Genomic DNA, 21,035 nt, shown 5'->3' with positions numbered 1-21,035 from the left:
GTTACACATACACTAATTCAATTCACTCACACAACGCCAGATCACCTCCGTGGGACACACCGGACTTTGATACCATCTCCCGATACCACCGGTCAACGCGAGCACCTGGCAGTGTGTTAGATCTGTTGAGGTCCTAATCAACTGATACACTGCTATATCTAGAACAAGCGCGGTGCTGTCTTGAGCGGAGCTTTTCCTTTTAAACATGGGCATGTTGCTCTCACAGTCCTGACTCCGTCTTCTTCCTCTTTCTAGAGCTGGTGTCTCAGAGCATTCTTTTTTCTCCCAGTTTCATTAAACAAAAAATCAAACGAATCATCCCAAGTCTCACTCGGACGCCAATCCAACCAACCACCTCTTTTCTGACAGGGAAATGTCTGTGAACATTCCGTTGGAAGTCCTTCGCCATGTAGGTGAGGTTCTTCTGCTAGACACTGCGTCATTGCTCTGTCAGACTCTGTTCTTTGGTATGGACTCTCCTGTTGTGTATATTCCAAGCGTCGAAACTTCATATCACCTTGTATAGGAATACATGCCGTTCTGATATGCATATCAACTTATCTTCTCCTGTAAGTTTTCCTGTCATGAGTCTGTTGTGCTAAATGACACGACCGATTCAGTGAGAAGTACAAGAAGGACGAGTCTAGAGCAAACATAATGATGCTGGTTGCGACCTTAACTCTGTTTGCCGCTTCGACAGCCTCCTCGGCAATAGATATCGCTGGCACAATCATCACCCTTCATAATCTTTTCTTTCGACAACTAGATGTATCACTGGAGGACAAGTTTCCTGCTATCAATCTATCGCAAAATATATTATCTGGGATTGGAACCAGTTTCTCGAATGTTATCGTTCGTGCACCCCATCAGACTTGAAATTTAGCAATGGCATCTCATCAAAGCGTGCAGTTTTGCATTAGCGACGCTATTGTCGTTTGGAGGGCCTGTGTTCTATGGCAAGATCACAAGAAATTGATCACTGTCCATCTGGTACTTCTGAGTTGTGCTATTGGTGTGTCTCTTCGTCCTTTGTGATACGCATTAAAAGCTGATATCTTTCGTGGCAGCTATAAACCTTGTAAACACAGGGCTGCTGCTCACGAATGTGGTTTTGCAGTCTGATTATCTATTAGACATCACAGGTTACCTACAACAAGTGAGCTGGCCACTTGCTCTCGTGACAAACATGGTGGCCACCTCGTCCATTACATACAAAGCATGGTGAGCCAAATTCCCTAATCTTTGTATGATGAATTTATTCTATTCCGATCTGATCGTCCCTTCTCCGACGTCATTGGCGGTGTTCACAAAATAGGCTGTACAGGCAGTCCATCCGTCAAAATACCGTCAGTCACCGTCGAACTGCTGTTGAGAAGATCATGATTGTGTTCATTGAGTCGGGCACATTTTACTGTGTAATATGGGTGCGTCCATCAGCTTTATGCGCGCATTTTCATATTGATGTGTACTCTCAGATCGCGTTAATCGCGAGTGAGCGTCTCGGTGTCGCTAATGGCCAGCCAGCGACCCATATGTCCACACCCACAATGATGCAGCTCGCAGTAGGTGAATGTATTTTTGCCCTCCGGGCTCTGCACTGACCATCATTCTGGCTGTTGATAGGGTATTTATCCAACACTCATCATCATCTTTGTTGCACGCCAGAAGACTGTGTCGGATATGAGTGGTCATTCAGGTCATGGTATCTCGAGCACGTCAGCCTTCGCTGCCGCCCCAGCAAACCGAATCGCTTCCACGGTGGCATCGCACCTTGACACTAATGGTGTCGGGGATGTGCATGTGCATGGCTCGGTATCTCTCGAATTAAGATCATCCGCCAGTATGGGGGTACAGGAGGGGACGAGGGGAGGCAAGTCCAAGGAAATGGTTGTAAGCGTTGAGGAAGATATGGCATTGTCGGTGTGATCATGATTGTGAGAGCTCATAGATACCACGTGTACAGCGTGAGCATACTAGTCGTTGATTCAATGTCGTGCTGAGTCGAGATGAGGGAAGCGAGTTGACCGCAGGCTATGGCTAATGACAGGGCGCTTTCTGGGCGTGTTAGAAGACCTCCTTTCATACAATCTAGAATAGAATTGTGAATCTCGAGAACCCAAGCCACCGTGTGGCTGATCCTTGTGCATTGCCTCTCAACATAGGAGTGGTACAATCGTGATCGGAATCCAAGATGGATATTCCCTCGTTTCCTTTCTCCGTGTCAAGCGCTGCGTCGGGCACCGCCGCAGCCTCTTCAGTAATGAAAAGAACGAATGTTGGGGTTGATACTGAATTGATCAATCGGTAGAGTACGTTTAAGCAACCATGCATCACTACAGAGTCCGCGTCCTAGCCAGCGAAATCCTCTTCATGCAACTGAATGTAGCTGATGTCTGAAGTCGGCCTTCAATCAAAGTAGTAAACGTCAGACTCTCCGTGCACCAATGATCAATGACGAATGTGAGCAGCGTACCATCCGGATGAGCCGCTGTATGTCCAGCTCGTTGAGCGATACTCACGGGGGCGCGGTTTCCCCATCGGATTATCCGTCCAAAAGACCTTATGATCGGGACTGGCTGAAGTGAAAAGGTACACGATCCTGGGCGGTGCCGACACCTGGTTGTTACCAAACTGCCCAAACGAGTGGCCATGACTTGGTGAGTGGTTGAAGGGCGGATTGGTCAGAAATGCAGGGCCTTGGCGTTGACCCGGCATAGGGAGCGGAGGAGGACTACAGTCCTTCACTCTGTGATCATTTATAGTGATCGTCTGAGTTACTGCAGGACGCACATCAATATTTTTAAGAGATGTGGATGTATCGGGGGACTGGACGAACTCAATATCAGCTGATGTGGATCCACACCGTGGCTTTCGGCGATTTGCTGTGCACTTTTCAGTAAGAATTTCCAAGCACTGTTCACGGAGTCCATATAAACCCGTCGGATTACAAACACTGTGACCTCAGCCCTGGGGCTGACAGCCGTAGGCCACCTGAAGTGATCGATCTTTTGAGAACATAATAAGAAATAAGTATCCAGAGGAAGCGACGCACCCCTCCAATCCGTCATGAAGCACGAAGGGCTCAACGTCCTGTCGATCTATAAATCCGTTCAGAAATTGCGTCTGCTTGCCAGTGACTTCCGAAATGAAGGAAAAGGTGCCTGGTTCCAGGTCGACTACGTTCCCAAGACGTTGAAACTCTTCAAATGTGCCTCCCGCAGGGATATAGCCATAGTCGCCCACGTTGTTTTTTCCCAATGGCGCCCGGTGCGTCCATTGCTGGCTGTGCACGTTTCGAGAAAGGCAATTGTGGCGAAGGGCAGAGAGCGTAATAGAGTTGAGTCTGTGTCCCACATCTTCAAGCAGCTCCTCGAGACTTGGATGAAGGTTTGGGTCATGGTTCGCTTTAGGGAGAAGCGCCTCGAGTAAGGCTCTAAGCTGCTGAATTTTCTGCAGCAATTTCAGTGATGAGCGTAGTGCATACCAACAGTGAATGTAGATGACCTATACCTGGACAGTGAGATTGTTTGAAGATGTAGGATGACTTTCTGGATCTGTCAAATGCTATACATTGTCAGAGATTGGGAAGAGCAAGAAATCGGCTTAATTACTTTGAGCGTACAGTCGACTAGAGTCTCTGTCAGACTATAGCTGCGGAACGAGAGCCACGTTCCTTCTTTAGGAGGAGGTAGACCGAGGACAATGTTCTTATCCTCGCTGATCGAAAAGCTGGCGTTCTGCTGCGAGGTAAGATCATGAATGCCAGGAACTAGGCTGCCTCGAACCTCAACGAAATCTTGCAGTTCACCATTATTCAGGGAAAGCTGTTGTTTCAGGTGCAAAGCCGCCGACTGCCGGGTGACAGGTCCATTGTCGTTTCAACAATTTGAGTCTTAATTCACGCACAGTAATATCACGATACTACAGATGAGGAGATGAGCGATGTAGTTACGAATCAGAAATGAGATTTACCATCCGTAACATCGTGCTTGCTGAGGACGCAAGTGTCTGCGTCTTCAAAGCCGATTGGACGTATGCATGAACATCATTTATTTGCACTAGACATTGATAAGCATTCAACATGCGGGTTGGAGGAGGAACGAAAAGATGTAGAGAAACCTTACCTTGGGCCATCAGGATGAACGGCGTCGGTGTCTTTCCATCTGAGTAACCCAAAATCTGAGGTAGATTTTCGTGACTCATGGCAGCCCACATGTTAGCTGTCTCGTGCATGGCAAGAATGGCAAGAACTCACTAGATGGTGCGCAACATCTTGATATCGTTCATCCACCGCTACAAAGTGCTGACTTGAGCAACCGACCATATCAAAGCTGCTTAGTGTGATACTTACCCTGACAGCTGCAGTCTTGGTAGGCTCGTCATAACGCTTTGCCATCATCTTTTGGCCATTCACATCCACCTCAGCTATCCCAGCGAACCATCCCTGCCCCCTTCGGTTCGACTTGCGAAGAATGACCTCAGACTGATGGTACCTCCGAAACTGAGCATGACAAACGAATCAGCCATAACCCGGACGTGCAAAAGAACGCGCGAGGCATATTTTACCCCAAACTCGTCGCATGCTTCTGTGCTTTCCCCGAGAAAAGCTTCCACTTCGGTAGCAAGCGTCTGGGCAGTCCGTGCAGCATTTGAATTTTCGGTGGAGCTGCTGTCGGCAATGGCTACAACCTCCGTAGTTGCTTTTGTGTGTTGGGCTACTGCAACCTCCTTCGATGAATCCAAGGGCGTCCATGTTGGAGGCGGGAAATATGTGGCCGCATCCTCCGACACGTATGGTGGAACACTAGGGAACGTTACGATGTTTGATGCACCCGCATTTTGTGCGATAGAGAAGCCGCTGCGCATGTGCCAGACGTCGTGCTGGATCTCTATAAGCGAAGCCATCTGTTTCATGATACTTCGCGATAAGCGTCGAGAAGATAATGACAGCATCAAGAAAAAAACCTGAAATGAATGGGACGCCTCCTCTAACCGGCTGTTATGATCCAAAATGGCGGCCTCAATGTCGGACTTTTGCAGGAAACGATCGATCCATTTAACTTGCGCAGCTCCAAGCATGAAATCGCGTATGGAAATCAAGGTTCTTCGGTCATTGAGCACATAGCAAAGAGATGCAAGAACACTTATAAGCTCCTACCTCTCAAACTCCCGAACGTTTTCAAGCAGTGCCGGGGGTGCGTTCTCCCACTTACCTTCCATTCGACGACCGAGGTCAATAAGCAAGCGAGCTGCGCGGCGTGCAAGACGAAAACAATCATCTCGATTCGACTTGACAGCCTTTGAAGATACAGATGTGAGTGAAGAAACCCAGACGACCATGGACCTCACTCGCCTGCACTGTCCCAAGGATGGCCAAAACAGCCGACGCAGCTGCAGTTGCTGGTGGGAACGGGACCAAACTTGACACGTCCGCGGCGAGCTGTGTAATCAGCGTAGCGAATTGAAGGGCGTTGTTGCCCTTCAACCGAGTCTTGATGACCTTGAGAGACATCTTCTGCTAGACGACCTCTCCAATTTCAGCGCGTGCCAGGATTGCTGGAGAGTCGAGATCAGTTGGTCAAAGTTTGTGGAGAGGAGATCAATCGGCGTTGGACAAGATATTGATCGCCATGTGAGAACTGATCGCAAAGCGCCAATCAGACCAAGTAACACAAGTGGGTGGTTCGCAGAGGCTGTGTGAATGCTGCTTCAAAGACTACGATATCATATCTCAAACCGATCAAGCCCCGCGCAGCTAGGAAGCAGAGAATAACTGGAGCAAAAAGAATTCAGAAAGTAGCCCTTGCTCGTCATCGGTGGTGAGAAAGGTCTACAATCCAAACATGCGGAACGGCCGCCAAAGGTGCCATTTCGATCTCCGCTCCCATGTCCGTCCATGTCCGTCCTCTGCTCGTTCCCACAGGTTCCCACTCGCCTTGCGCTCATACCTCCCCGCTCGCTAAGTCATGATATGCCCTCGCTGCGATGCGCCAGCCGATTTTCAATGAGGCTAGAGCGAGTTTACGCATATCGGCGCATCTGAGCTCATCCGTACCTATCTGTCTTTGTCAGTTTCGGCCTCCAAGTGGTGTTGCAAGTGATCAGGCGCGTACGACAGCTGATTTCTCGTCCGACGTTCGCTACGACGTTATCCGTGACTTTGTTGGCGAGAAGCACGGCAAAACTCATTTGCCTCGACAAGTGTATCGTCCGTGTAACGTGGGTATGATTGGGAAAACAAATGCAAGCGGTAAGAGTGACTTTTATATTTTATATTTTCGCGCATCTTTATTCTCCCCAACATAGGAATGTGGAAATTCCACAACTAGCTGGGCATTGTCAGGCGACGTCTAGGCATGATCTTGTCACATTTTTACGCCTCTCATCACTCTCTCATCCGAGACACGAGTGTATCTACCCGAAAGCCCTGAGCAAATTCCATCGGCTCGCAACCCCGGCGCCGACGCCACGCTCTACGTGACCTCAATTTATCCTCTAGAGAGCAGGTCTAAGCGGGGGCACACTCTACTCTCTGCTATCGTACATACGGAGAACCGTTGCCCCTCGCTGATGTCAGATTCTCGAGATGGCCCATTGTGACTTCCTGCGGATCTCTGTACTGTAGCTGAAGGATTGCATTCGAAGGCCATTTGAAGGCTTCTCTTCTTGGCTAGATGTCCATAAGCCGACTGATCTAATCAATGGATAACTCTGTCGCATCGTGAACTGACCGCTATCTTGAGGCGCAACCGGCAGACGAGCCATTGATTGTTCCTCCAAAGGTCAATCTCCAGGCCCCAGCCTGAGTTGTGTGGTTGTGCAGACCAAGTGCAACGTCTTTCCTGGCTCGGAGTCGCTTCAGGGGGCGTGTTTGAGTGTAGCGATCGATGATTGGCTAGGAGATTACTAAATTTACTGCCTTCTATCTCCCCCAAAATAATCTTGTCATAACGGGCGGGCGGCAGAACGGATGTGCAGAGCGGCGCCCCACACGCCAATAGGTCATAAAATCCTGCATTTCCAAGCACTCTATTGCATAGACAGTCGGAAGTATATAAGCAATTGCAATGTCTTCCCCTGGTCGCTATTACTCGACATCTCCCCTCGCTCCCTCGATCCGCCATGTCTCTGCAACACACCCCCATCGCTGAACTGGACTCGGTACGCCCCGCACTCCTATTCTACCCGCATCCAGCTAATGTTTCGCGGCGTACAGATCTACGAGACGCTGCAAAAGACGTTCCGAGACGGGGTCGCACGGCCGCTCGAATGGCGCAAGCACCAGCTGTACCAGCTCGCGCGGATGGCGCAGGAAAATTCAGACGCTTTTGCCGCCTCGATGCACGCCGACCTCGGGAAGCCCGCTATGGAGGCGATCCTGGGCGAGATCGGGCCCCTCGTAGAGCGCAGCATCATCAGCGCGCAGTCGCTGGACGAGTGGGCCAAGCCAGAGCCCGTGCCCGTCCCAGAGTGGCAGCAGCCATGGGCACCCACGCTTCACAAGACGCCGAAGGGCGTGGTTCTTATCATCGCGTGAGTTCTACTTCTGCGACGAGCGTGCGAGCGACTGTCCTTTTATCTTGAGGGACGAGGGAACCTCGGGCTATGCCCGAGGCGATCTCTTGCCTTCTCTCGGGAAATGGTCGCATCGAGTAAAGATATTTCCTCTGCAGCTTTATTATGTATCACCGTTTTGTGTCCTACTCACGATCTTCTCATTATCTTGTCCAGGCCATGGAATTATCCCATGATCCTATCTCTGCAACCCCTCATGGGCGCCATCGCGGCGGGTTGCCCAGCCGTCATCAAGCCCTCTGAGGTTTGCCCAACCTACTCCTCCCTTCTCGCCTCGCTCCTCCCAAGATACCTGGACCAATCCGCGTATCGCGTCGTCAACGGCAGCGTGCCAGAAGTATCACATCTGCTGAAGCTCAAATGGGACCACAGTGTGTCATATTTTTGCCTTTGCAGCCACCGCATCACTGTACTCAACTGGTTATGATGGCCGTGATGGGGTGCAGTCTTCTACACCGGGAACGGGAGTGTGGCGAGGATCGTCTCAGCCGCAGCAGCGAAGCATTTGACGCCGGTCACCCTCGAACTCGGCGGAAAGTCGCCCGTGCTCGTCGATGCCAACTGCGACCTCAAGCTCGCAGCCAAGCGCGCATTCTTCGGAAAGACCACCAACGCTGGCCAGGTGCGCAAACCCTCTGCATCCAATCCCGCCGGATTGTCGCTTCCTGAGTGAATACAATGTGCATGATGCTGACTCGACATTGTAAACACGCAGATCTGCATTTGTCCAGACTACGTCATCCTGCCCCGCTCCGCTAAGGACGAGTTCGTGGCGGGTCTCCAAGACGCGTATGACACATTCTATCCAGAGGGCGCGCTCAAGTCGGAGAGCTTCGGCAGCATCGTATCGAAACTCCACTATGACAGGCTGCTGGACCTCCAGAAGCGCACGCGGGCAAAGGCTGTCATTGGAGGGAAGACGGATGGGCGCAACAGAATCGAACCGACGGTATATGTCGATGTAGAGGATGATGATTCTCTGATGGAGGGGTGCGTCGTGACTCTACGCTTTTTGAGTATGAAGGTTGTTGATGAGTTACGTTTAAAGGGAGATTTTTGGCCCTTTGTTCCCGATCGTTCTTGTTGATGATATCAATGAGGGTATCGAGCTGATCAACAAACGGTATGCCGGTATCATTCTACAGCATGCATTTCTCTGATTGTCTACGTTGCAGGCCACATCCTCTTGTGCTCTACGCATTCACAAACGACCCTAAAGTAAAGCAAGCGCGTGAGTATATTCAAAATGATGTTAGAGCTATCGCCGACTGACGGCCCCTCCATTCCTGCAGTCATCGACAGGACGCGCAGCGGAACGCTCATCTTCAACGACACCATACAACAGCTCTCTGGCAAGCGCATTGTTCGTTATCCTTGTGAAGACTATCGTTGACGACCAATGCCTACAGTGAACGAGATACCATTCACAGGCATCGGAGAATCTGGCCGTACGTTCTTTCCTGCCAGGTCAACGCGTCGACGCCCGTTTCTCACGCATCGTAATTACATTCTTACAGAAGGATATCAAATCTTGAAATACACCTACGATGGCTTCACGCACTTGCGAGCCTCGATCGACATCCCTGCGGAGTAAGCCATCTTTCCGTATATCTTCACCTCACCGTGGCTGGACTGACCCACTACTGCCAGATCGGAGCCTATCCTCTCGCCGCGTTACGCCCCGTACACTCCAGAAAACATCAAACTCCTGACCGATGCCACGCTGAACCAGCCCATCCCAAAAAGCGTCTACCCCAAGGCCGAGCAGAACGGCAAGGCCCGTTATTAGGATGAGTGTACGACGCGAGCAGGAAGTCCATCGAAGCCAATGTATGATATCTATATCATTTCTATATCCCGATCACAGGAATGCCCGGAACCCACACGGAACTGTACTTTTACGGGTTTTTGTTCGTCGATCGCGTAGCATGGACGAGGGGTGGTAGCGACGATGTCCCATATGCTTATATGTATGTACTAGGATCTCAACGTGCCATATGATTTCCCCGAGAATTCAGGGAGACCGCTGCGTGTGTACAGTATATGCTGCGCCCTCACCGAGCTGCCTCGCCCAGTCCTCGCCCGCGTCCATCGCATCGTATAACACGCGCCAATCCCGGCATCTGTACACCGACCTCGTCAGATCCGCGATCTTGGGCCCCACGTCGGAGCGCACGGACTCGAGGCCCATGTGCGCGTGGCAGAGCACTGTCCGCCGCATGTGGTCTAAGCAATGGGACCGTGTAAATTGAATATTCCTGTGCGGGTGCGGGTTTGTCGAGGATCTGTGCGACTCGATCACGAACACAGCCGACAAGAGCTTCCTATTAGTACAGTGCTCGCCCACTCCACACGAGGACAAGCCAGGCCTCGTCTTGTCTACCAGTTATCCGAGTGTCCACACGGGCAAGGACGAGTTCCGCCGTTCCGGGATCCGCGATGAGGAAGTCCGAGTGCTGTCTGTCTGTCTGTCTGTCTGTCCCACTTTACAGACTTACGGTAGCGCCGCGGACCGAAAGGCAGGGGTAGCGGATATCTGATCCGGGAAATACAGTATGGACCGTCGAAAAGCGAAACGCTCTAGTAGTATGATAGTAGCCCCCAAGACTTGCGGTGTTTTTGAGTGCTTCACGGTCAGCGCCGTACCGTACCAGCCTCCGAGTAGAGATGGAGGTGCATCTGAGTCGTACATAACACAGGGGATCGTTCGTCCGACGGCATGATCTTGGCATGGTCGCCGCCCATTGTCCTTCCGCGTTGTTGCTGGCGGTGGTTTGAGGGTTTATTAGCGAAGTTGTGTTGAGACGAAGCACGAGTGTCACTTCAATGTTAAACCGTACTCTGTAACGTTCACATAGACGTGGAATGAGAATCTAGCTATAGTAATCGACATCGCCAGCATAGCTACCAAGTACTGTAAGAGAGTAGGGACCTTAGTCACAGCGTACTACGAGAATTCCTACTTATCTATATCGACTGAACATTTTGCAGACTCACTTTCGTCGTAAGTCTTGCATTAGCTGGGTCTCCTGCTTTGAACCGCATTACATAGTATCTGTGGAGGCGCCTATGCCAGGCAGCGGCGCTCAGAATTCGCCCGCCGCAGACGTGGAAAATATCATGCAACAGCGTTCTCAAAGATCCTAGGTGTTGATACAGGGTTACAGGTACAACCTCTTCGCGGTATACTGGCAGTCTCCAAGACCGACTCCCGATCATTCCTTCAGGCCATCGCGTCGGCCTTCTCCACAGTGACCCAGCTATCCTTCTTCGCATGTCTTCTCGAATACAAATCCACCGACCTGCTCAGAACGACGAGCGCGGCGCACGAGCATCCGTGAGCACAAGCAGCACGCACCAAAAGCGACTCACAATACAGCAGAGACATCGCCACCGCTCGAACACACACAGATGGGACTCTCACCCTTGCCGAGCCAGCACCAGCTTCACCGTCTTGACCTCAAAGCCCCTAAACTCGAGCGGTACGACGTAGTCCGCCGCCGCGTTGTCGCCCGGCGCGCGCACGAACTCGAGCGGCTCCGCGCCCGCGTCGTCCTCGAGCAGATTCGTCGCGTACGCCGCGACGACCGGCAGCGTCCCGGCCACGCGCAGATCCGCGCGCGCGTGCCCGCCATACGCCTCATACAGCCGCAGCACGACCGTGCGCCGCCCCGCCGCGTCCGAGTCCAGGTCCCCGCGCTTCAGCGTCTCGAGAATCACGTTGTGCGCGCCCGCCAGCGCCAGCGGGCGCGGCGGCGGCGCGGCATCCTCGCTGCCGGCGGGGATAGCGCGCACTGCTGTGACGTCAGGACCGGCCCGCGCTATGAACCGTCGTGTATCTGCCACGTACCGTGCAACGGCGAGTTGAAGAGGAACCCGGCAATGGGGACGTCCGACTCGAGGAAGTGCCCCTGATGCGGCAGCACAGCCCACGAAAATTCGTGTTTCCCTGAATACAACCACAGTCAGACCAACGGCCCCTGTGCACTGACCGTGCCACCGACCTTGGTCTTGCTCCGCGTCCGGCGCCGTCGCGGCGCGCAGGAGCGAGATACGGAGCACGTCACCCTGGCACGAGAACCCGTACTTGGACTCGGACAGGATCGCCACGCCGTACCCGAACTCGCTCAGGTCCGCGTACTGCGCCCAACGAACGCGTGAGATGCTGCTTAGAGACGGGGGGAGCGGAGACAAGGGAGCGCGGTACCTTGTGGCCGCAAACCTCGAACTTGGCCGCGTCCCACGTCGTGTTTTTGTGTGTCGGCCTCTGGACATGGCCGAACGGTGTCTCGTAGGTAGCGACATCGCTGTGAATGTCCAAGGGGAGTTCGACTACGCGATCGTGAGTGTGTGGTCAGTTTGAAAGTATGCGAGAGAGCATACACTTGAGGAATTCGTGGCGCTCGAACCAGTCGACTTCGGCATCGAAGACGAAGTAAGGGCGCGAGTTCGGCTTCAGCGTCGCTACACAGGCATTGTTCAATCTGCGCTCATCCACGACACGTAAGCAAACCCACCACTGATCGCACCGAGCGAAATCTTCCATGAAGGCCATCAGAGTTCGACCATCAACTCGAGGACCTCTGATTAAGATGCTTACCGTGACGTTGATCGTGCTCTTCTTGTACTTGACCTGTGTAGACACGGATGCCCGCAGCGGTCCCTCGGCGACGACCTTTGCATCGGAGAACTTGAGCTCCTGCCACTTCTCAAGGTGGTGGATCTCGACGTCTGTCCATCAGACGGTCAGACCTCCCCATCAACCACGGAACAGTCGCAGGTAGCACGTACCCCAGGCATCCCAGTAGTTGGGGCGATCCTCGAAGATGATCAGCCCTCCCGTCTTGCCCTTCGCGATCAATTCGCGTCTGTAGACGAGTGAAATCAGACAGCTCGACGCATCATGATGAACGATCGAACGCTTACCCGAGTCTGACGTCGAGTAGGCTCGTGATCCGTCCACCGGCCACGGTGAGCTGCACGCTAGAGTTCTTCAGCACAAAGCCGCCCTCCCCGCTGACATGCACTGCACAACAACAACAAAAAAGATCAAATTCCAAATCCCAAACGGACGAGCAGACGATCCGCCCGAGGGGCTTACCGCGAGGAGCGTCCACGTTCTCCGCCGAGGTCACGGCGCGCGCCACGTCCGCGCCCTCCACCGAGGACATCAACACGTACCCGACCTTCCCGTCCCTCGACGTCTGCAGAACGCTGGCCTGGAGGTCCTTCCCCGAGCCCTCGAGCGGCACTTTCACGATGTCGCGGCGCGGGAGGAACGTCGTGTTGAGCCCGACGAGCGTGGACCCGGCGGGGATCTGTGCCGTGAGGGGCACGAAGGACGGGAAGAGCGCGTGGAGCGCCTCGTCGAAGAGCGCCTCGCCGTCTTTGCGGATCTCCGCGTAGAGCTTCTCGGCGTCGTCATAAACCATGCCGCTACAAACGGCGGCCCATTAGCGGTTCACGGATGCGCAAAGCTCCTGGACTTACATAGCGGAACCGGGAAGGACTGGCGCGACACTCGTTCAACAGCGTATCTGCAGACTTTGTGGTGTCGGGACTCACCGTCGTGGACTGGACATAAAGCGTGAGCGAGGCGCGTGTTACATGACGGTGCGACGACATACACTGGTTCAAGAGCAGTTTTTCCCAATTATTGTCGATCTTTTCCTTCGGGTACGAGTACTGCTCCCTCTTGTACACCGAAGCCAGGGTGGCAAGATGCTATGCAAGTGTCGTGTCTTAGAGATAGCAAACGTTATTGTGACCGATGCTCGTACCTCGACATCTCGCATCAATATCTCGGACTTGCGGTTACCCTTCTTGATAGAGCCTAAACCGCCCAAACCAAGACGTCACACACGACCTAACAAAACGTATGTCAATAGCACCCACCGTGAGAAGTATACGTCCCCCTATGAAACTGCAAGCTTCCACATGAGAGCTGCACACAACGCGCAAAAAGAAAAACAGACCTCGAGGTACAGTTCGCCATGCCTACAATAATTCGTCATTAGCGTTCAAACCATCATTCATTCACTACGTCGGGGCCTACCAATTAGGCAACGCGCTCCCGCCATCCGACTGCCTCTTAGCATCCTCAAAAAACTCGTCCACCGACCGTCCCATAACGACAGGCGGGAGCTCGCGCGAGTTGTTCGCGACTCCCCGGATACGCCGGAGCTGTGCGCATTTTTCCCGATCGAAGTCACGGTCAGCCGGCGACGACGACACGGGCGCGCGACGCGACACGCACGTTTTCCAGCATCTTCGCGAGCGGGCCCCCGCCGCCGTCGCCGTTTCCGAACACGAGCAGCGCCGTCGAGTTCGATTCCAGATTCTGGCGCGCGCGCGTCGTCGTCGTCAGCCGTCAGCCATGTAGCCCGTGCGGCCTGCAGAACCCAGCGCGCCGGACGTACCTTGTGGTTGCGCACGCCCTTCTGAACGTCACCCACCGTGGCCTGCGCAGTGTACGTGTCTGCATTTCAAAGCTCAGCGTGAGCGCGCGACATAGCGCGGGCTACGAGAAACAGAAACGCACCGACGGGCGTCATGTGGCAGAGAACCTGCGTGCCGTCGATGCCGACCCAGTTGAACGTCGAGTGAGGGAACACATTACTGCACCACGCCGTTCAAAACAGTTCGCACGGTCAAGGAACGATGGAGCCCCACTCACATGTTGTTCCTGCGCACCGCAGCGACGTCAGCGGCCCCGGGCACAGAAACGTGATCACGGGCCCACTCACCACGACAGCTTCTGCGTGAAGAAGTAGTCCATCCCCGAAAGCCTGATCAGCTGCGGCAGCGCGCCCGTGAGGCCAAACGAGTCGGGCAGCCACGCGGTGTCGCAGCGCTTCCCGAACCGCGACTCGAAGAAGCGCTGCCCGAAGATCATCTGGCGCGCGAGGGCCTCGCCCGACGGCATGTTCGCGTCGTTCTCGACCCACGAGCCGCCCACGGGGTGGAACTGCCCCGAGCGCACCTTCTCCTTGACGCGTGCGAAGAGCGGGGGGTAGAGCTGCGCAATGACGGGCGGACGCATGACGTAAGTACATTATAGCCTCCGGACGGGCACCGTCTCCAGACGCAGGCCTCAGGAGCATGACGCAAGGCGGGGGGAGGGGGGCGTTTGGGATCCACTTGCCTGCTCGAGCCATTTGTATTGCTGCGCAGAGCTGCAGGTGAAGCGGTGCTCGGGATAGCGGTCCATGAGGTCGACCTGGGTCGACCACGAGCGCGCGACCTTCTGTTGCGTGACGCTGTACGGCCACAGCCTGCACCAGAACACGCTCAACGGTCAGCACCCGCTCGCCATCACCGCCCGCACGACCGCGCACCATGCCGTGTCGATGTGACAGTGCCCGATCCCCCAGATCTGCGCGTCCGTGGGGCCCTCCTCGTAGATGCGCTCCTGCTTCGCCGCCCACCCCGCGCCGAACACGCGCTCGGCGAGCGCGCGCGCGGCACCGATAGAGGCAGGGTCGCCGCGGTCGAACGCGTTCATCATCGCGTTCGCGACGGCGAGGGCGCGGTTTTGGAGCGCGCTGGTGCCCGGGAGTGCGTCGACGATCTCGCGCAGCGCGTCGAAGTCCCACATGAGGCCCCACGCTTCTTGGTTCGGCACGACGAGGTCCGCGGAGGCGAGCTGGAAGGTGCGGTTCATCTAGGCCGCGGGCGCGTGCGCGTCAGTGCGTCATCCACCCCGGCGGGATGGGAGGAAGGGGGAGGCGAGAAGGAGGGGGGCGTGCGCACGTCGGGTGGGGCGATGGTGTCGCCGTTCCAGGGCACGCCGAACATGCCGTTGCAGCTGGATTCGATGACGAAGTCGTGCGTGCCTTTCTTGCGCGCGTCGTGTGGGAGGATGTATTCGACGCGTCTGTCGCCGCCATATCCCCCGGTTATCCCTGTCATGCAAATCGGGTGGAATCACTCGTGTGCCGCGACGTAATCGAAGACCAGGCGAGACATACCTTGTAACGGCGTGCCGTCAGTGGCGAATATCATGGCCTCGCAACCGGGATCAAATTCGACTGTGCAAGGCGTGTTCGTTCGTGGTCTAGAGCAGGCCTCGGGACGAGGACGACGATGACGACGTACATTGAACGCGTTCATACTGCTCCCAATCGGATGGGATCTTGACGGTGACTTTCCACCAGTGATTCGTCTGCACGCCGCGGCATCGTGTTATCTGCCCATCGCGGAGGGAGATGAACCACGTACCCCTGCAAGGCATCGCAACGCGGTTCAATATGCATCGCACGATCGACGGACAGATATGTGAAGGCCAACTCACAAGACGGCCCAAACGAGTCGCCCTTCTTCGCGGGCTTGAACTCCTTCGTCATGGCCTCCTGGAACGACGGCTTCGTGAGGCCAGGGGCGCTCCACACTTGGAGCTTGACGTGCTCGGCGCCGTCGATGCGCTGGGTGAAGAGCACCGACGAGAGGTTCACGTCGGAGAAGTGGCCGCCGTTGAACGTGCCCAGGCGGTTCTTGGTGAGATCTTTGATCCATTTGGCCCCGGGGCCATAGTTTTGCTCTGGATAGGAGCTCTGCGTGGAGTGGGGGTGTCCGTGGTGGCCGCCCATGGTGGTATACTTACAGCAGATAGATTGCAGCGAGGTCGCAGTCGACGACGACGACGACGACGATCGTGAGAGCATGACCTGCTTCTACCCCGCATTGCAGTCTGGATGATTATGTCATCAGACTCGATTCGACGTTCGAACCGAACGGCCTTCGACGAGACGGAGGAACTAAACCAAAGGAACTGGACGTTGTGCCGGTTGGGGTTGCACGCCGTCTCTGCCATAAAACATTAAATACCGGAAAACGAACGCGGTGGATGTTGTGGGGTGCGTATTAGGCTGCTCGCTGTACTAGATGGGGACCGGCAGCCGGCATCTCGCAGCCCGACCCCTGCCTTTCATGCGCGCGCTGGGGTCTCTAAGCGCCGTCCGCCTCCCCCGTCGTCCTCCTGCTCATCACCCTCACCGACCTCGCACGACCAGGCGTAGGCGCGCTTGACGCATCTCGACGGCTCTGAGCACCAATGGACCAACTCCAGCCTTACCTCAACCTCGCCGCGGCCCAGCAGTATCTGCCCGTGCTGGGCAAGCTGCTCCCGCGCGCGGTGAAGTACCTCGGACTCTTCGTCCTCGCGCTCAACCTGCCCTCTCTGCCGTTCGGCTGGCACGGTGAGTGTATCATATGCCCAAGCCTGGAGGGCGCGCGTGTGCAGATGTTCATGTTGTCGCGCAGTCCGCGTCTTCAGCCCGCTCTTCCACCTCCGCTTCCGCTTCTTCCTCTTCCGCCTCTCGCTGCTGCTCCACTCGCGCCAGGAGCGCAAAAAGGCAAAGGACAAGTGGCTCGAGAACCTCTCGCCCATCGGCGAGAGCCCGTTCGAGAAGACGATCACTTACCACGCGTGGGCAGGTGCGTGTCTCGCCCTCTGCGCCGCGCCCCCGATTCTGCACATCTGAGCCTCCCCCCGGCGCACGCCCGCAGGCATCGACGACTGCGACTTCAACCTCCACCTGAGCAACTCGTGCTATCCAAAGGTGCGCGTCCCGCTCATCGGGTGTGCGTGCATTGTGTCACGACGACGGTCGACGATCCCTCTAGATACTTGATTGCGCGCGGTTCAAGGCCGCGTTGGCGTACTTCCCGACCTTCCTGCGCGCGGGCGGGTGGATTGCGCTCGGCGGTGCGTCGCGACTATACTCCAGATCGTTCCACTCTCGAACCCACCTGATCTCCCAGCCACGCACTTCAACTTTATCCGCGAGATCCCCATCTTTTCGCCCTACCAAGTGCGCATGAGCATCGCCAGCTGGGACAACAAATGGGCACGTCCCGCCCTTCCAAATCTGCTTTCCACATCCTTGATATTAACACCATCAAAAACAGATGTTCCTCGTCATCCGCTTCGTGACCTTCCCCAAGAAAACGAAGGGCTCCGACAAGAAGGCGCACTCCTCCAAGACGCCGCCGACCGCCACGACCGACGGCCCGCCCTTCCTCTCCCTCCACACGCCCGCCAGCGGCCTCACCACGCCCTCACCCGCCCTCGTCTCCGCGCCCGCGCCCGCGCCCACCTCCACCGGCATCCCGGGCGCGGCGGCTGCCATGCGGGCCCTCGCGGCGCAGACGACCGAGCCCGACGGGGCGACGCTCAACTGCCTCTCCGTGAACGAGCTCGTGTTCAAGCACGGGCGCATCACCGTGCCGCCCGCGCTCGTCCTCGCAGGCGACGGGTTCGCCGCGCCGCCGCCCGACGCGGACCTCGCCGCCGGCGCGAGGCCGTTCTCCGCCGCGAACCCGCCGCCGCACTGGGCGGCGGTGCAGGCGCTCCTGCGCGCGGGGGGCGTGCGCGGCGTGAGCGAGTTCATCCGCGGGGGGTGGCGCGATGTGCCGGAGGGCGGGCGGTGGTGGGAGGCTGCGCTCGGGGGCGCGGTGGAGGCGCAGCGCGCGGCGAACTACGAGCTGGTGAAGGGCGTGCGGAGGGGGATGGAGGGCGCGCGCGAGGTCGTGCAGGGCGCCTAGGTCGCGTGCGGGCGCTCGCTTGGCCGCAGCGTGCGTGGGAGCGCCGCTGTATGGGCTATCCAGGGTCGTGCTTGATTGTGGCTTCTTTCTAGACGGCAGACGTATCGCTACATAGAGAATATTTTATTGTATTGGGCTGTGTTGCCGCAGGGTAGGGTGCGTCCCTGAGGCCCCAAATAACCGAACCGAATTCCGCCACGCCAATCCCGAGCTCACATGATCACGCATCCATCCTCACCGACCCCGAGTCCCGAGTCCTCCAATGTCTCCGGCTGCCGTCGTCGGTCGAGGAGCACGATGGTAAGGAGCCCGACGTTGTTTTCGACAGATCGCACGTTCGTTGGCACGTCCGAGGCATGCCCAGCCATCGCCTTGGCTTGGCCGCACCCGAAACGCGAACGGAGTGCGCCCAGTGCCCGCAGGCTCGGCCACGCCGCACAGCTACGCTCGCAGGCATCATCGATTCCCGAGTGCAGCCCAGCCTTACTTTACGCCGCTGCCGAGCATTTAGCGAGGCACCGCCGCTCAAAGCACGACTCCACACACTCTCTATCTTCCCACCCTCTCCTCCACACCACCGTCCACCGCCGATCTTGCTCGCCGCCTCTTTTTTTCATTTTCGTCTGAGCGTACCACTGTCGAGAGCCGTGCGTTGACTGCTGAATCGCGGATGGCAGGGTTCAAAGGCCTGCTTGGCGTCCTCGTGACCGCCGCAGCCCGACCGCGTCGTGGCTCCGCAGAGCACTACGCCCTCGCCGACGCCGACCGCGACCAAGAAGAGTCCGCGGGCCTCCTCAGCGCGCGCTTCCCCACGCCCACATCACCGCACGCCCACGCGCGCGCATACACCCCCCGCCGCCGCCTCCCCCACGCGCTCCTCCGCCTCTGCACGCTCCGCCGCGCGCTCGCCGCCTGCGCCGCCGCCTGCGTGCTGCTCGTCGCCGGCATCCTGTGGTCCGGCGTCCCGCCGGCCTTCGACGACATCCGCGAGTTCGAGCGGCGCCTCCCGCAGCACGACCTCGCGCTGCCCAGCCCGGAGGGCAGGGAGGGGATGTACCTGCGCTTCCCGGACCATTTGTGGGGCCACGGTCTGAACAACGTGCTGCAAGAGATGTGAGCCCTTTTCGCCGTCCGCGCGCCGACCCCTTCGTTTCGCCTCGCGCGCTTCTCGGGCCCTTCCGCTCGGTCGCTAACTGCTAACGTGCTTTTCATTTGCGGCGGCCCCGCTAGAATCCTCCTCTCGCACCTCGCGTTCCTCACGAACAGGTCCTTCGTCTTCGAGGACTACACGTGGTCGCACACCCCGCTGCCCTACACGCTATACGACTTCGCCCTCCGCCCCGCCCGCATCCCGCTCAACGCGTTCATCTCGGGTCCGAGTGCCGGCGGGCCCATGCCCGCCCCGCGCGCCGTCGCGCTCGAGCACTGGAACACCGTGTGCCCGCCGGAGAACATCACGGTCGTCAGCTCGCGCGGCGCGCCGTCCGATATCGACGGCGAGGCGCTCATGCAGTGGTGGGTCGACGCGCTCGCGCCCGTCCGTGCACGCTGCGTCGAGGTCGAGTCGCGCGAGCAGCCCGTGTTTGACAGATTGTACGCCGCCCCTCCTCCTCGCCACCTCGACCGACCGAAACGCTGACACATCCGCTCGCCACGCCCGCACAGCCTCTTCGGCTCGAAGAACATCCTCTCCCTCTGGCCCGCGCTCGCCGCCTCCCCCGCGCTCGCAAACTACACCTGGTCCCCGCTCGTGCACGCCGCGCTCGCGCGCAACTTCGCGCTCCTCCAGCCGCTCTCCGCCGCCGCCCTCATCAACTCCGCCTCGGGCTCGAGCTCCCGCGCGCGCGCGCAGGCCCCGCTGCCGGGGCTGCTGGCGGTGCACATCCGCCGCGGGGACTACGAGCGGCACTGCGCGCGCCTCGCGGCGTGGGGCTCGCTCTACATGGGCTTCAACGAGTTCCCAGGCCTCCCCGACACGTTCGACCCGCGGCCCTACCTCTCCCCCAACGCCTCTCGCGCCTCCGCCGACGCGCCGCCACAGGGCGAGACGCGCCTCGAGTACTACATGCGCCATTGCCTGCCCTCCGCCGCGCAGGTCGCCGCGCGCCTGCGCGCGGTGCGCGCAGCGCACCCCGCGGGCGACCTGCGGCGCGTGTTCGTGCTCACGAACGCGGGGTGGGCGTGGCGCCGTGCGCTGGAGCGCGCGCTGCGCGCGGACGGGTGGGCGGACGTGCGCGCGGGCGCGGATCTGGTGCTCGACGCGGAGCAGCGGTACGTGGCGATGGCGGTGGATATGGCGGTTGCGGAGCGGGCGGCGGTGTTCGTCGGCAACGGGGTGCGTACGCAGTCCAGATCTGGATTCGTGTTGGCGTGCGGGGGTCGCTGACTGGCTTTTTTGGTGTTGGGTGGTGGCTAGTTCTCGAGCTTGACGTCGAATATCGTGATGCTGCGGCTGGCGCGCGGTATGGAGGTGGAGAGCAACCGGTTTTTGTGAGGCGGGTGGATCTCGAGCGCGCACGCGGACATGGACAGCGGACATGGGCACGGACACGGGCACGGACACGCAGATCATATCATATCATATCATCTCCATATCACTCTCATCTGACCCTCATATACGGGCCTGCGGTATTTATTTCTCTCCCGTCGATCTTCTCTCGCATCGTCATTGCGTTTCTTTGGCTGTGCACTCCGTCGTATATCTATATCTCTTCTAGACACGGACGTACCTCCGTCGTGTGGGAGCGCGGGCTAAATCATCGGTGTCCCTACCACGATCGCGATACATAACAAGCGCAGCTAAAGCGTACAAACAACAACGTCAACAGCAGCAACAACAACGGCGGCGGCCGCGCGCGCTCTCTCCACACAACCCCGAGTCGCCCTCCGCGCACCACGCCAAGCGTCCATCCTGG

At 57.2% G+C, this 21,035-nt stretch overlaps 8 protein-coding genes across 8 annotated transcripts; 6 read left to right on the top strand and 2 right to left on the bottom strand.

Annotated features, from left to right (window-relative positions):
* Nucleotides 1-885: 885 nt before the first annotated feature.
* Nucleotides 886-2,118, top strand: HETIRDRAFT_445466 (uncharacterized protein; the record flags this gene model as incomplete). Its single annotated transcript, XM_009549880.1, has 5 exons — nt 886-1,012; nt 1,068-1,221; nt 1,325-1,424; nt 1,476-1,562; nt 1,624-2,118. The coding sequence occupies 5 exons, from the start codon at nt 886-888 to the stop codon at nt 1,924-1,926; spliced, it is 771 nt and encodes a 256-aa protein (XP_009548175.1). The 3' UTR covers nt 1,927-2,118.
* Nucleotides 2,119-2,259: 141 nt separating this feature from the next.
* Nucleotides 2,260-5,512, bottom strand: HETIRDRAFT_445465 (uncharacterized protein; the record flags this gene model as incomplete). The annotated part of the gene is made up of 14 exons (XM_009549879.1): nt 2,260-2,404; nt 2,474-2,777; nt 2,837-2,991; nt 3,053-3,450; nt 3,511-3,554; nt 3,623-3,851; nt 3,907-3,921; nt 3,973-4,058; nt 4,125-4,198; nt 4,256-4,293; nt 4,352-4,501; nt 4,567-5,104; nt 5,159-5,298; nt 5,345-5,512. 14 exons carry the CDS (start codon nt 5,510-5,512, stop codon nt 2,350-2,352), a joined length of 2,394 nt encoding a protein of 797 aa, XP_009548174.1. The 3' UTR covers nt 2,260-2,349.
* Nucleotides 5,513-5,985: 473 nt separating this feature from the next.
* On the top strand, nt 5,986-6,329 carry HETIRDRAFT_419291 (uncharacterized protein; the record flags this gene model as incomplete). Its single annotated transcript, XM_009549878.1, has 2 exons — nt 5,986-6,250; nt 6,307-6,329. The coding sequence occupies 2 exons, from the start codon at nt 5,986-5,988 to the stop codon at nt 6,327-6,329; spliced, it is 288 nt and encodes a 95-aa protein (XP_009548173.1).
* Nucleotides 6,330-7,122: 793 nt separating this feature from the next.
* On the top strand, nt 7,123-9,364 carry HETIRDRAFT_124446 (uncharacterized protein; the record flags this gene model as incomplete). The annotated part of the gene is made up of 11 exons (XM_009549877.1): nt 7,123-7,161; nt 7,217-7,533; nt 7,732-7,946; nt 8,022-8,197; nt 8,291-8,565; nt 8,624-8,698; nt 8,751-8,806; nt 8,868-8,927; nt 8,985-9,023; nt 9,093-9,165; nt 9,226-9,364. The coding sequence occupies 11 exons, from the start codon at nt 7,123-7,125 to the stop codon at nt 9,362-9,364; spliced, it is 1,464 nt and encodes a 487-aa protein (XP_009548172.1).
* Nucleotides 9,365-10,685: 1,321 nt separating this feature from the next.
* Nucleotides 10,686-16,479, bottom strand: HETIRDRAFT_155812 (glycoside hydrolase family 38 protein; the record flags this gene model as incomplete). The annotated part of the gene is made up of 27 exons (XM_009549876.1): nt 10,686-10,877; nt 10,948-11,369; nt 11,426-11,524; nt 11,580-11,715; nt 11,783-11,907; nt 11,959-12,039; nt 12,093-12,114; nt 12,176-12,306; nt 12,367-12,443; nt 12,502-12,601; nt 12,677-13,011; nt 13,199-13,299; nt 13,356-13,408; nt 13,471-13,498; nt 13,551-13,572; nt 13,631-13,758; nt 13,832-13,915; nt 13,995-14,053; nt 14,117-14,193; nt 14,322-14,593; nt 14,720-14,849; nt 14,913-15,238; nt 15,328-15,479; nt 15,546-15,605; nt 15,673-15,739; nt 15,861-16,114; nt 16,467-16,479. The coding sequence occupies 26 exons, from the start codon at nt 16,477-16,479 to the stop codon at nt 10,996-10,998; spliced, it is 3,306 nt and encodes a 1,101-aa protein (XP_009548171.1). The 3' UTR covers nt 10,686-10,877; nt 10,948-10,995.
* Nucleotides 16,480-16,627: 148 nt separating this feature from the next.
* On the top strand, nt 16,628-18,120 carry HETIRDRAFT_419288 (uncharacterized protein; the record flags this gene model as incomplete). Its single annotated transcript, XM_009549875.1, has 6 exons — nt 16,628-16,772; nt 16,837-17,010; nt 17,083-17,135; nt 17,200-17,281; nt 17,338-17,423; nt 17,485-18,120. The coding sequence occupies 6 exons, from the start codon at nt 16,628-16,630 to the stop codon at nt 18,118-18,120; spliced, it is 1,176 nt and encodes a 391-aa protein (XP_009548170.1).
* A 556-nt stretch (nt 18,121-18,676) lies between these two features.
* Nucleotides 18,677-20,911, top strand: HETIRDRAFT_386102 (uncharacterized protein). Its single transcript, XM_009549873.1, has 4 exons — nt 18,677-19,233; nt 19,351-19,713; nt 19,786-20,455; nt 20,537-20,911. Exons 1-4 carry the CDS (start codon nt 18,791-18,793, stop codon nt 20,612-20,614), a joined length of 1,554 nt encoding a protein of 517 aa, XP_009548168.1. The 5' UTR covers nt 18,677-18,790; the 3' UTR covers nt 20,615-20,911.
* On the top strand, nt 20,658-20,837 carry HETIRDRAFT_419286 (uncharacterized protein; the record flags this gene model as incomplete). Its single annotated transcript, XM_009549874.1, has 1 exon — nt 20,658-20,837. The coding sequence occupies one exon, from the start codon at nt 20,658-20,660 to the stop codon at nt 20,835-20,837; it is 180 nt and encodes a 59-aa protein (XP_009548169.1).
* Nucleotides 20,912-21,035: the final 124 nt, after the last annotated feature.

This window comes from Heterobasidion irregulare, assembly GCF_000320585.1.
Source record: "Heterobasidion irregulare TC 32-1 unplaced genomic scaffold scaffold_07, whole genome shotgun sequence".
NCBI lineage: Eukaryota > Fungi > Basidiomycota > Agaricomycetes > Russulales > Bondarzewiaceae > Heterobasidion > Heterobasidion irregulare.
Note: the sequence above shows the minus strand (reverse complement) of the source record. Positions and strands in the feature narration are given on the sequence as shown.